Genomic DNA, 13,644 nt, shown 5'->3' on the forward strand with positions numbered 1-13,644 from the left:
GTCGTATGCTTTCTTTACGTAATGTCTGTCCAACCAAACGAGAACTTCACGAAAGTAGCGAGATATGAGACTGAATATTAATTGAATATTAATTGAAAGATTAATTTAACACCAGGATCGTAAGATTTCGAACAGTTTTCCTACCTGACTGTGACTTAAATTAAGTAAAAACCTAGGTAGGTGGTGCCCTGAATTCGAGGTAAGGTTTATTTGAGATTGTAAGAACATCTCATAAATCCTTATATTTAATACGTATATAAATACCCGGTAACGCTACACTGGCCACTGTTGAAAACACCGACAGTTATCACCAGAGACTTGTTCAGCGAAATGGGTAAGTTTTGTCTTTGCCTCTCCGAGTTGACTATTTTATAACTCCGCAGTGAAGTTTTACATTATTGGTTTATTATTGTTGATAACTTCATTTCATTTATGTTACTCTAGACCATCGTGTTTACTTCGACAGAAGAAGAGCAGCAGCGCTCCTTAAAACCGGTGGGTGGTCATCACCGTTTCAATAAAAAGTTCGAAGACATGAATACATAGCTGGTTTAATTTCCCCATTCATTTCAACGAGACACCGCCGGCCGCTGCCGTCCAAATTCCGCTCGAGTTCTATTTTCCAAAAGCAGCGCGGGACGGAGGCGTCTCCGCGCCGCTACCGCCCGACTACCGCCCGACTACCGCCGCGTCGGTGTGCAAGGACAGACCTGTTTCCATGTATTTTCACCTCCGCCGGTGAAAATCGCTTCCGTTCCGCCACGCTTTGCCGCCCTGGTCTGAAATAGGCCTAATAGTCGGTAACGCAAGCAGCAACGCAAGCCCTTGCGCCTTGCGTGGTTGCAAGCCCCCCCTTGCGTGCTTGCGTGTGTCACCTCAATTTTCTAAACTTCACGCAAGATGCAAGCGCAAGCCACTGGCTGTGGTCGAAACCGCCTACTACTTGATCGATCTGACAGTATGCAGAGCGTTTACACACAGTGCACTTCACTCCTGCCCGAGCCGAAATCAGCCGGCCTGAAAAGCTGATTTCCCTTAAGCTATAAACTCTGTAAATATATAACTTTAGCAACATTTTAAACATTTTCAGGCGAGAAAGTAGTCGTTTAGACCCCCAAGGTGTTGAAAATCTGACAAAATACCGGCTATTTACAAGAAGAAGAAGAAGCATGAATCTATGGAAGAGAGACTTGCCAAAGAGCTCCTGGCGGTGAATTTCCTTTCATCGTAGTAGGCTTGTCATTGAAAAAACCCGCTATTCCACCTACTGTCCTCCTGGCGGTGAATCGCCACGCAGCACACGCAACCACCGACAAAGCAAAATGAAGTATAAACGTCTCGAGCCATTAACATACGCGCAAGACGCAAGCGCAAGGGCAGTTAAAAGAAGTATAAAGGCTGATTTATACCTCTTTTAACTGCCCTTGCGCTTGCGTCTTGCGTTACCGACTATAAACCAGGCTTTAAGCCTATTAATGAAGACCTAAAAGATTATAAATAAGTCTGGCTGCTTAGAAGGAAAATATATAGACATGTGAGGTGGATCAAGACTTTTGCAGATTATGATATGTTTATAAAAATGTGGCTGTAACTCAGGATACTTCTCCCTCTTTGGGCAGGATACTGAACCCTACTTTGCGCCCCTAAAAATCTGCTAAATGAATGATAATAAATGTAATGCATGAAGCTCACCTGTCCATATAGATGATTTGTGGAAATTCTAATTTCTTGTGTATCTTCTCAGGACGGCCAAGCTGGGTGTTGAATTCAAATCTAGAAAGCTCAAATGTCAAGACTGGTGGCAGCTTTTTGAACCATCTCTGCAAGCAAGAGAAAATATAAGCCTCTTAGCAGATAATATATGTACATATACAAATATTTTCTTGTTTAGTGTCAGAGATTAGTCACCTCACGTCCAGCTGGGACACTGTGATCCGAATGTAGTGACTCGATCTCCCTCTCTACCATAGCACCCTCTAGGCATTCATCCAGGTTGTTGAATCCGTTGACTTGCAGGGGGTACTGACCAAACTGCTCAATATTATATAGCGTCTTACCTAAGCACAATCACATAGATAACGCTGAATAAGACGGAATTCGTATTCATGACACCACTACAAAAGGTGGTCATTAAGCTCATACCCTCATGTCTTCTCTCTGTCACAAAGGTGCCGTAGAAAAGCTGGACCATTGGATTATGTTGTTTGTCATCTGCGTTTCTGAAATGAAAACTTCCCTTTTATGTATTCATTTATGCAACAAAAATGAAGTGAGCAAGGACAGCCATAAACCACACATGTGAATGACATTAAAAGACAACTTACTTTCCATTAGCAGCCAGCTGAAAAGCATCTTCTAACCAGTCAAGCAGTTTGTGAGAAAACTCACTGACATCCTGAAATTGACACAGAAAATTTTGACTCTTTTTTTTATTTTTTATATCTGTGTTGTGTCATCCTGTGCAAAGCAACCAATGAAGCCAACAGCTGAAGGAACAGCTTATATACTGTATCAACAGACAAGCTCTTTGTCGTTATGCTCCCTGGATCACGATAAGAAGAGCAGGTGAGTTGTAGTAAGTTAATCTCAAGTCAGAGATTTAATCAGTTGATGGAATGAGCTTTATTTGGTGCCTGTTGGGTAAATGAATTGATTAAAAAGATCTAAACCCAGGCAAAAAAAAAGTATGTGGCTAAACCTGGAGAATGAAAGTGTTTCCCTCAGCAAACATTAGAACACACAATGAAAAGCTCCTGACCAGCTTGCAGACTGGGCAGGAGTAGTCACAAAATCATATTTGTATTCTTAGATAGAATTACAATACATTTTATATGTTTTGATATAGACCTTTTCCTACTTACTATTAAAGTTTAATGCAAGTGAATTCCAAATAAATCTGTTTCTTATTCATATTTTTTCTACTTTATCAGACAACACAGAGTGTATGCTTAGGCCTGTGCCTTTTCAGTCACTTTAAAATACTATGATTGTACTGAACACATTTGTTGTTTACTGTGTGACTGAATAAACATAAATAAAAATTATGAGGAGAATTTCCAAGCGAGTCTGCAGCTAACAGATCATAGCTGGGAGCAGGACCAAAGCCAGAAGCAGGACTGTGTGTGAGTGAGACGAGAAATGAGGCACACTTAAAGCTTTCAAGAGGGTTTCATCACTATACTCAGGATTACCCTATTTTCATAACTATTTTGAAAAAAAAAAGACCAACATAAATTAAAAGGTTCTTATACTGTACAATCTTAAATACCTTTTTTGCTTAAAACAACTAACAATAAGAATTAATTATTTATAGATCTTTTTCCTACTCAAGAATAATGAAAGGGCTCGATTGAAGTAGTTACAGAGTTACATTTGGCGCATGGACCCCCAGCTGAACAGACCTGCTCTTAACCACAGCGGCTTAATGCACTCCTGATTCTACCAAAACACAAATGAAAGCAGGATTTCGTAAAAAGATAAATTAAATAAATAAATGGATTGAAAGAGACAACAAAAGAGACTGGTAACCATCCAAGTCTGTATTTGATTATAAATAATCATTACCTTCCAAAGCTTCACAAATAAAAAGGATTGAGTGGCTCATGGGTGTCAGCCAGGACTTTACATCCCTGTCTGTCCATACTCAACTGTTTGGACTTATAATTCTTTTACTATCAGACATTTGTGTGCAGTGCTGTCATGATTAGCGTATGAGCAAAAACATGTTGCACTAGGTCATTGTGATGTTTGATCACGAACCATCAAATTCTAATCACTTCATTGCTGAGTCCAAGTGGACATTTGTTCAAGGTGCTACTAAAGAGATACTGCATTCATGTCACTGCCACAGATGCATAAAAATTCCAGGCATTGCTTAAGCAGTTGCTGCATATTTCAGGGAATCTAGAATGCTAATGTGTCTCTCATACAATAATAAGGTGCTGTTTGATGGGATCTGACTGGTGTGTAGGAGACAGCCAAGTCTTATCAGCGTGTGCGTGTGTATGTGTGTGTGGGTGGTGGGGATGATGAGTGTTTTTTGAGATGTGCTGTTTTGAATTTAGAAAAAAAAGGAAACTTTACGTGTGTTTTACCTGTTGTGCTTCACTTGTCCTGAAGGCGTCTCGCAATAACTCAACTGCTGCCGAAGGGTCCACAAACCTGCGGGTGGACCCCACCATGAGGGCAAAGAGACATCGCAGCTCCTGCATGAACGCTATGTTCCTCTTGTCCTGTTATCGTAAAGTCAGAGTCAAACATCACCACCGTGTTAGTGAAAGTCACGTCTACTTGTTTGCTCGTGGTACACCTAACCTGCATTAATGAAAATGTGAATGACAGTGAGAGAATGACCCACTGTGCTTGTGACAGTAGTGTACTCACTGTGTGGCTTTTGCACTTCTCCAGTATTCGCTCAGAAAGATGGTAACTGAGAACCAGTCTCCTGAACACGGGCAAGTGGAACAGTGACTGCAACAAGACAACAAAAAGTGATATTTCAAGACAATATTTAAAAAAAAATCTTTAACTAGGTAAAAGCTACCTCAGATGAACAAGATCACAAGACTCATACACATAATGTCAATCTGTATTAAACAAAAACTAAACCAAAATGCAGAAACAGAGAGTGAAATACTAAGGCCACCCCATAATTCAACAGCTTATACAACCACCTCCAGTCTCTTGTTGTTTTGGAGGAATTTGAGCCCACTCTTTTTTTTACTGCTTTGCTTCAGTTCATTGAGGTTTGCAGCATTAATCTATGCACAGCTGTCATAAAGTCTATACCTTATCATATGGTAGTACTAAAATGATGTGATGTGGAATAGGTACCCTTAGCACTCATAATGCAGCAGCACGGAAATCCCCGAGTGTATATTCTCTTAGGTGCAATAAGCTCCCTCAAAGTACCAACTGTGTACTAACTGTGTCACACTTCAGTTGCTCCTAACCTTTAACTGGCTCTCAGACTGAGCTCAGCAAACATGTGTAGATTTGGAGCTTCCCCTTTAAAAAAGGTAGATCTGCAGTTGTGTGCAGATGTCTTTATGTCTTTCACTTATCTCTTGGTTTTGGCGAATTGAAATGAACAAATACATGATTAACATAATTAGTTACTTAAAGTTTGTGACCAACATTCTGTTAAACTGACAGCAGCAGTGTGACTACAAAACAATCTGTGTTGAAACTGCTCAATATTCATCAATTCGTCGATACGTCAAGCTAATAAGAGTAAAAGTCAAAAGGAGAACAAACACGTGTTGACAACCTTTTTCTAAATTAGAGCAAGTGACAATTCTCTGAGCTCCTAATTTCATTATAAATCCATTTCAGACTGTACTGAGCCAGGCCTATCAGGTAGCCCGGAGGAAACCAGACCCCGACTGAGATACACAGGCTGAGTGGTTAATTAAGTAGCAAGTGATGTGAGGATAGAATGAATGGTCTTCCCACTCTGTCTGAAATGGACAGAGATGAACCAATCACTGTTTGTATCTAGTGAATTCAGGTATACTTCTGCATCAATTTAAATGTCAAACCACAACAGGTGGTATTATCTCAGAAAAAAAAAGGTAAGGGAAGCAGCATTGTTAGAGCTCAAATGGTTTTCTATTGATCCTGTTTTTGTTTGTTTTCTGCTAGTGTTTATACTGATTCTTATAACTGAACTGATACAACTGAGACTGATTTTCTGATAAAGCAGCCTCCTCTAAAAAAGTATTCATGCTACCAGACTGAGGCTGAGTGAGCTAAGCTCTGTTATCCTATGTGGTATAAATTACAGCAACAGCAAACTGAGATAAGCCATAATTGAATTTCCTCAAATGGTAATATAAAGATAGTCATAAGTGCTCAGATGCTTCCATAATCACCACATATGACACATAAGACGTACTCACCTGTTTTATTGTATGTACCTTATCACTAGAAACCCAATTATATTCTGATAAAGCGGTGTGGTATGAGTTTACGTCTATTATAAAATGATCTGACATTTGTGACAACCACAAAAACAATAAATGTGGGCATATAATGTGCTCTGGGATCTGTTATCAGTGCTGCCTGAACTGTTTCCTGTACTACTTTTGCATTTCCAACAAGTTCATCACAAAGTGAACCTACATGTCACGGGCTGTTTAGTTTTTCACACACTATTTCTCCATTTTGGCTTGGTTATTGTTAAAATGAATAATGCAACAGTGTAACGTGTCATGTCCTGATTTCAAGACCCAGATGACTTTTTTCAGTGATGTCTGGAAGAAACATGGGAACCATGGTGAATGTGAATAATTTCAGTAAAAGCGTTTTCGAGTAAGCTTCAGTGATGTGATTCCCGTACTATACCCGTCCGCCCTAATGTACTGCACATTGATCTCAATATTATCACCACATATACTGACATTGGTATCTTCGCATTCATCTATTTTACATTTCAATTATACTCTTTTTTATTTTTTTTTATTTTTTACATAGCTGTTTGTAATGTTATTACAATGAGCTTTTTTTTGCTCACCTGGATGACAGCACTGAACCAGCAGGTGTTTCCAACATTGCGAATGCCCACGGGCCAGTCATCCTGACGGATCCAGTCTGCAGGGCTGCACATTTCACTCTGGGCTTCACATCTCTTCCTCTTCATTCTTGCGGCATTTTCCTCTGCACTGGCCTCCAGAGCCCTATGAAATATCAAATTATCCTTTTAAAAGCATTGATCTGGTAACATTATTAAGCACAGGTTAACTCAGTTGGACTGCCTGAGCACAGAGGCTCTATGATAAAACCTTCATCGTGCATCCATTCTGCAGGATAAAACAGAGGTGTGTCACCAGACAGGAGCAAAGAGTGCAACAACAGTGAAAAATATCTCAGTATATACATATTATATTATACTTTTTTAAGGAAATCTTATTTTATCTACTTGAAAAAATTGACATGCCTAAATGTTCTATACATTATTTATCCCATACTATATTGCAGCAACACTTCTGTTTAGCGTGTGCTCTAAACAGAAATGTGCATAGTAGTAAAGTAAAGTTGAGCATTTAGGAATTATTCTATTTTATAAAAATAAATAAAAAGTCATTTTTTAAAATACTCCCACACGCAAGAACCTGACTTCCACTCTCATCTTTAGCTATGTATGGATGTGGAGACTCCCCTGATTAATCACTTACGTAAAAAAAATATAAATACAGTATGCACCACGAATAAATAAGCGTGATAATGAAATACAGCAAATAAGAAGCACAGTTTGACCAAATGTGAAGCTGAGACTCTCACCACCGGTGAAGCAGAGAAAATTAAATCTGTTTTATTTGGTGGTCTCACTTCTGGAATCATGAACAGAGCAAAATGGCTGAATGGAAAAAAGAGATCAACTCATTAAATTCAAAGCAAATGATCCTGCAGAGATAAAAAAAAAAAGAAGAAATGACACATATCAGCTCACAATAAGACAACATCAAAGCTACTGACAGATAACCAGAAACCCTCTGCTTTAGCTGCACCAGATTTTTCAATTTCCCCCATTGGGGGATAAATAAAGTATTTTTCTATTCTATTCTATTCTATTCTATTCTATTCTATTCTATTCTATTCTATGAATGCACAGCCTGTACTGTTTACAGCCCTTCGTGGATATGATCAGGAGGGTGACACGGGTATACAGATGTCCAGAGAGAGCATCGTATGCCGGCTGATTTCTGGGGAGACTGTGGAGGTCCTGAGCAATACCTGCTAGAGTGGGCTTCCTCTAACTGGAAAGTCAGTAGTTTGATCCCGAGCTACAGTATGTATGTATATTTATTAATGAGAACTACATTGAAGAACCTAAAAAAGAAAAAGCAGCCTTTGGAAGCCTAAAGCAGGACATTAAAAACTCTTGTGCCAGAAAATAAGATCAATCTATAAATACTAGTTCTCTTTCTAAAGTCTTATTAGCAAGGTCTTCAACAGCCACGACACACAACCCTGATGCACAGCTGCAGTCGTTTATCCCAGCCACAAACAGTTAGGACTATACTGAAGAAACACCCATGATAAGAAACACAATCACTCAATATAATGATAATTATAATCAAATGAAAATATTATAACAATTCAGTTAAATTTCTGCCATAATTCCGTTGCTTTTTGAAAAAAAAAGCTTCCCCCCTCATCAAAATCAGACTTCAATTGCTCTAAAATGTGTGCGTGCATGTTCTGAAGAATGCATGAAGTGCACAAATTCTCACTGCACATTCTTCCTTTAAAAAAGACCAATTTGTAAATAGGAAAAAGTGAACGCATGGTTTTGTGTCCGTGCAGTGCTTATGCATCTGATCCTGGATGTTACAAGGATGGCCTAAGAGTAAATCTTTTTATGTGCTTTAAGTTAATATTTCTTCTTTATTTCAGCCTATGACCAGTCATGTAAAGACTATATGAAAAAGCAGAAACAAAGATGTATAACATCTTCTCTTTATATTTCTAGCTGAAATGTTTTTTTTCTTGTTCAGCACTGACTATCAGCTGTCAGCAGGGACCCTTGATGAGAGTCTGAGCCCATGCTTTTCTCATTGCCAAGGAGAAGAAAAAAAAAACAGTAAATAGGACACCTGTGCAGAAACAGTTTTCCCATACCTGTGGAATTCTCTCTCTTCTTCCTGGGCATCATGGGACTCCTGCAGGCTGAGTTCTATGGCGGTCTGCAGCTCATCTTTAGGAAGTCCTGAAGAAACAGAAAATGACATGACAACTGTGACTCCATGAAATCCAATTAAAACTGTTTCACGTTCCATTATCAAACTGCAAACCTTCTGACAAAATCCTTTCAGGTGCTCTGCTTTCTTTTTATTCTCACAACAATTGTGTATGTCAACTAAAGCAAAAGCTTAACCTTACTAAAAAACAAAATGCTTGCTTAAAACCTGCTTACAACACAACTGCAGCACTTTTGCTTGGCAAAATCAGCTGTACAACACATCACAACTTTTAGACATAAGTTATGAATAAAACAGCTATATTCAGCTTGGCGTTGAGTTATTCTTTCATGGGTGAATAATCTCAGCAATTTGAAATATACCAATCTAAAATGGCTAACAAATTACACCGTTGCTGAACACAGACCTTATGTCTTATGGTATGTGGAAGAGCTGTATGTTTCTACTCCTTTGTCTTATTGTGTTTGTTTTCTTTTTAAATACAAGATTATAACTTTCATGGCTGTGAACCTAGATTCTACTTTCTGAGCTCAAAATTCGCTGTCATGCGGAAGTTGTTACTTCTTCAGTCTGGTCTCTGTCATCTTTCTCTCAGTTTACAGTTTAATGCTGTTGTATATGTTTTTTTTATATGTACTTTTTCCCCCAGAGTACCTTTCTGACCCTCCCAGGTCTCTCCAGATGTCTCTGACTCCTGTGGCTCTGCAGGGTCCTGGATCTCCGCAGGCTGGGTTGTTAGCAGTCCAACTGCATGTCCAATGTCCCCCTGACTGGCCTTAAGAAGAGACAACAAAGAATAGATAAGGGTTAGGTAAGGTAAAACTTAAGTATAAAATCAACACAAATAATATATTTAACACAATCCAAACATTATATCTGAAACCAGATGTATGGATTTTTTCTGAATTTCTATGGAATTTAGTAGGAAACACAACACTGAAACCTGAAAGCTGCTGTGGCCTGTGTGGTTTATTGATGGCTGTGCATCAGTCAGCCACTATGCATATTACACTATTTGTCTTGTTTTCACTTTTATGAATTTCCTGTTAAGTCAGCCGTTTAGAGATATTTCTGTGTAGTTGTATTTAAGAACATTAGCAGAGTGCAAGGAAGGAAATTTGGCACACAAGGGGTCTTCCTTTAACACAATGTACACCTGAAAGACAACCTCAAGGACAGTCGCTACACCAATAGACTTGTAAAACACTTTGTATAGACGTTCAGGTCCTCTGTAGTATAAAATGTCTTTTAACAATTCTCTGATGCTCACCAAAATGAAAATACACAGTCACATGAATCCACTTAGATGATCTTTCTATAAATTCTCTGTTCCTTTTGGGACTTTTAATGATGCTGTTGCTACTGCTCTCAGCATTACCAGGATTTTGGAAATTTTCAGTTGCAGTCACCCTAGACCTTCCTTTGTATCTGTGTTTTGGTAGGATTCTTTCTGTGTAAGCACTGTTTTTTAAGAACTTTTTTTCTCTGACATATTGCATGGTTTGCTGCAGGCGGAATTTCTGTTGGTAATTCTGACACTTTTTTCCATCTGTAATGATGAAGTCGTTTGCATGTGGGAGCAAAGGATAGTCTATAATTGACTATAATTATAGATATCATAGATATAATTGTAAATTTGTTTGGCTGTAATAAGTCTAAAAAAGGTTACTTTGGATCTTCTTAAATGTGTGGAATAATATACTGTGATGATCCTTGCTGTACAAAAGCTTGTGCTGATTCAAAAACAACTAAGTAACACAGAAAAAAAAGACACCAGCTCCTTAGTTGCATCATGACATGGATCCTAAAAGCTGATCATTTGTTACCTTCAAGGCTTTGTAGAGAATCTGTTGGTCCTGGATTCCAGTGATCTCCTTAAGCTGGCTGATCAGCATTTTGTTCTGCTGAAAAAAAAAAAAAAAAAATTGTATTGTAAAGGACTCGAGGACCGTGCAGGACCTGAATTGTATGGCTCATGCCGTTCTAAGCTGTGCTTGTGACCCACATAGGCAGATAGGGTATGAGGTCTATAAGGAGCTGAAGGACAAATGCCAATCTGTCTTTCCCATGACATCGACATGTTGGGTCAGAAAAATTACAACTTGAATGGAGCCAAAGTTAGTGGCGTGAATCAGCAGCTATGAATAAAACATAAAAATATATGTTTGGCAGTCGGCAGGAGGTTACTGCTACGTGCTACCACATATACCACATATGAAAAATCGTGAAAAACAAAGTGCACTACCTTTTGATTCTAAAGTAATTTGTACCAGGACATAAAATAAATAATCATCTGGTTCTTAGCAAGTCTTAAATTGAGATAAAGACAACCTTTGATGAACAACAACTCATATTACATTGTCTCATTATTAATTTATCAAAAACTAAACCAAATTGCACAGGTAGTGAGTGAAAAACACAACATCCCATGATCTAAAGTAAACGTTGTCTTTATGACGTTATTAGTCTCTAAAATAGCTGGGGAGGAATTATGCCCCATTCTTCTTTACAACACTGCCTCAGTTCATTGAGGTTTGTAACATTTGTTTTGGTCCCACCACAGTATTTCGGTCAGGTTGAGGTCTGGACTTTGACCAAGTCATTTCAACACCTTGATTCTTTTCTTTTTCAGACTTTCTGTTGTAGATTTGCTGCTGTATTTGGGATCATTGTCCTGTTGATGATCCAGTTTCAGCCAAGCTTTAGCTGTCAGACAGACGGCTTCACATCTGACTCTAGAATACTTTGGTATCCAGAGGAGTTCATGGTGGACTCAATGACCGCAAGGTGTCCAGGTGGCTGCAGAACAAGCCCAAATCATCAGCCCTCCACCACCGTGCTTGACAGCTGGTATGAGGTGTTTGTGCTTATATGCTGTGTTTGGTTTTCTCCAAACGTGCTGCTGTGCATTATGACCAAACATCTCCACTTTGGTCTCATCTGTCCAAAGGACATTGTTCCAGAAGTCTTGTGGTTTGTTCAGATGTAACTTTACAAACCTAAGCTGTGCTGCCATGTTCTTTTCAGAAAGAAGAGGCTTTCTCCTGCAATCTATCCAAACAAGCCATACTTGTTCAGTCTTTTTCTAACTGTACTGTCATGAACTTTAACATTTAACATGGTAACTGAGGCCTGTAGAGTCTGAGATGTAGCTCTCATGTTTTTTGCACTTTCTCTGAGCATTGCAAGGCCTGACCCTGGGGTGAACTCGCTAGGGTTAGGGTCTGTCTTGAATGTTTTCCACACGTGAATGATCTTTATCTCTGTAGAATTACCCTTGTAAGCCCTCCCAGATTGATGGGCAGCAACAATTGCTTCTCATTGCTGATGTCTTTCCTCCTTGGCATTGTGTTAACATGCACCTGAATGTTCCAAAGCAGCAAACTGACAAAACTTAAACTTTCATAGAGGTGCTGACACTTACTGAAGATCAAGTGCATTTAATTAGCAGCACCTGGCTGCTTAATTCCTATCGTAAGTAATATAAGTAAGTGTAGACTTTTTCAAACATAGCTTTTTATTAACATTATTATTAATATAAATTATTATTGATGTGGTTTACATGTGGAATACATAATTCTAGCCTCCTTCAACCAATAAACTGTGTGCATTTGTTGAAGTAAGTTGGAACCCAAAACAGGCCAACATCCCCTTATCCTCATTGACACCAGTAAACACAAACCGTATGCTTTGACCTCAGAGATGCATGAGGTTTTAAAAAGAAATAACATGACGCTGCTGGGTGAGAGGTGCTATATAAAGCTTGCTATCCCAACAGCAGGTGCTCGTGTCAGTGTCTTGCTTTTTCTCTCACACACACACATATATACACACAGGAAGCCAAGAGCAGACTGACCAGACTTATATGGAGTCCAGGGGCTATCTGAGACCCACTTGGTTAGCCTCTATTTTAGGCTACTGACATGGATAGCACAAGCTTCTGTTTATCATTCCACTCACCATGCCACCGAGCACTGGGTGCCTCTCTTCCTCTTTCACCCAACTCACCCACCCACCCACCCACACACACACACACACACACACACACACACACACACACACCATCAACACTATTGCTAAACAGAAATTAGAGACAAACATTTTGATTTTTTTTTAACCTCACATGAAAACACATCATATCTATTTTATCTTATACCCTTATCCCATCATTAGGTCTTATTGATTGTAAATAGGAACAATCAAACAGAACAGCCTTTGTCTTTGTGACTGTGTTGAGTTTCACACTTGAATGTTTAATTTTAAACTCTTTTGCTTGTTGGCTGCCTATATTCACTACAGTTTGATCCAAATGTCAGATGTGAGTAATTTTGCAAGCAGTTGGTCTAAAAATAAAACAAGTTTGTTAGATTCATCATACCCCAAACTGATCAGCCATATCATTGAATATTTATAAGTTTGACTTTTTATAACTCGAGTTTTGAGCAAACTCAGATGCTTTCTAAAGATACTGAAAATCGTATGTATCTTTACAATTAAAACTTTACAAAACCTTTCTTGTATGATTCTGCTTTGGTTTTTAGGATTCAGTCCACACAACAGAGGGGTTAGTGTTAACGTTAGTTCTCCAGGCATTCCCATGAAGACATTTGACTTATTATGTTAATAGTGGCTCCATGATCCCTTGCGCTCACCGAGTTCGTTGAGTTTTCTCCATTCTCAGTCTGCTCAGCTCCCATTGCTGATGAAGCGACGAATTTCTTCGTATTTTCCGCAAAAGTCTTGCCGCACTGTGTCCACTTCAAACCAACTCCATCCGTCGAGCGCAAAGAGCGGCCAGCCAGCTGCGCGCGCGCTCACCTGTCAGGACGCGCGTGCATTTCAGCGGTCGCGGCATGTGGCACGCGCATACTGGCAACACGAATGGCCGAACGTCAGTGTTTCTAACTTTGATTTCTAACTTTAACCATTGAACAGTACGCCT

General features: G+C 39.2%; 1 protein-coding gene across 3 annotated transcripts in view; it reads right to left on the reverse strand.

Moving 5' to 3' along the window:
• Nucleotides 1-13,525, reverse strand: part of usp28 (ubiquitin specific peptidase 28) — a 32,820-nt gene extending 19,295 nt beyond the window's left edge. For 2 of the 3 annotated variants that reach the window (XM_075486872.1, XM_075486870.1), the window contains exons 1-11: nt 13,355-13,525; nt 10,529-10,606; nt 9,357-9,477; nt 8,623-8,710; nt 6,515-6,677; nt 4,384-4,470; nt 4,095-4,232; nt 2,325-2,395; nt 2,143-2,219; nt 1,909-2,057; nt 1,693-1,820 (exon numbers count right to left, since the gene is read on the reverse strand). In XM_075486872.1, the coding sequence (XP_075342987.1) occupies nt 1,693-1,820; nt 1,909-2,057; nt 2,143-2,219; nt 2,325-2,395; nt 4,095-4,232; nt 4,384-4,470; nt 6,515-6,677; nt 8,623-8,710; nt 9,357-9,477; nt 10,529-10,606; nt 13,355-13,399 (1,145 nt within the window). In that variant the 5' untranslated portion in view covers nt 13,400-13,525. The remainder of the gene's footprint in view (nt 1-1,692; nt 1,821-1,908; nt 2,058-2,142; nt 2,220-2,324; nt 2,396-4,094; nt 4,233-4,383; nt 4,471-6,514; nt 6,678-8,622; nt 8,711-9,356; nt 9,478-10,528; nt 10,607-13,354) is intronic. The other variant, XM_075486871.1, reaches the window with a different exon arrangement.
• Between the last annotated feature and the right edge of the window lie 119 nt (nt 13,526-13,644).

Source organism: Odontesthes bonariensis, chromosome 16 (assembly GCF_027942865.1).
Source record: "Odontesthes bonariensis isolate fOdoBon6 chromosome 16, fOdoBon6.hap1, whole genome shotgun sequence".
NCBI lineage: Eukaryota > Metazoa > Chordata > Actinopteri > Atheriniformes > Atherinopsidae > Odontesthes > Odontesthes bonariensis.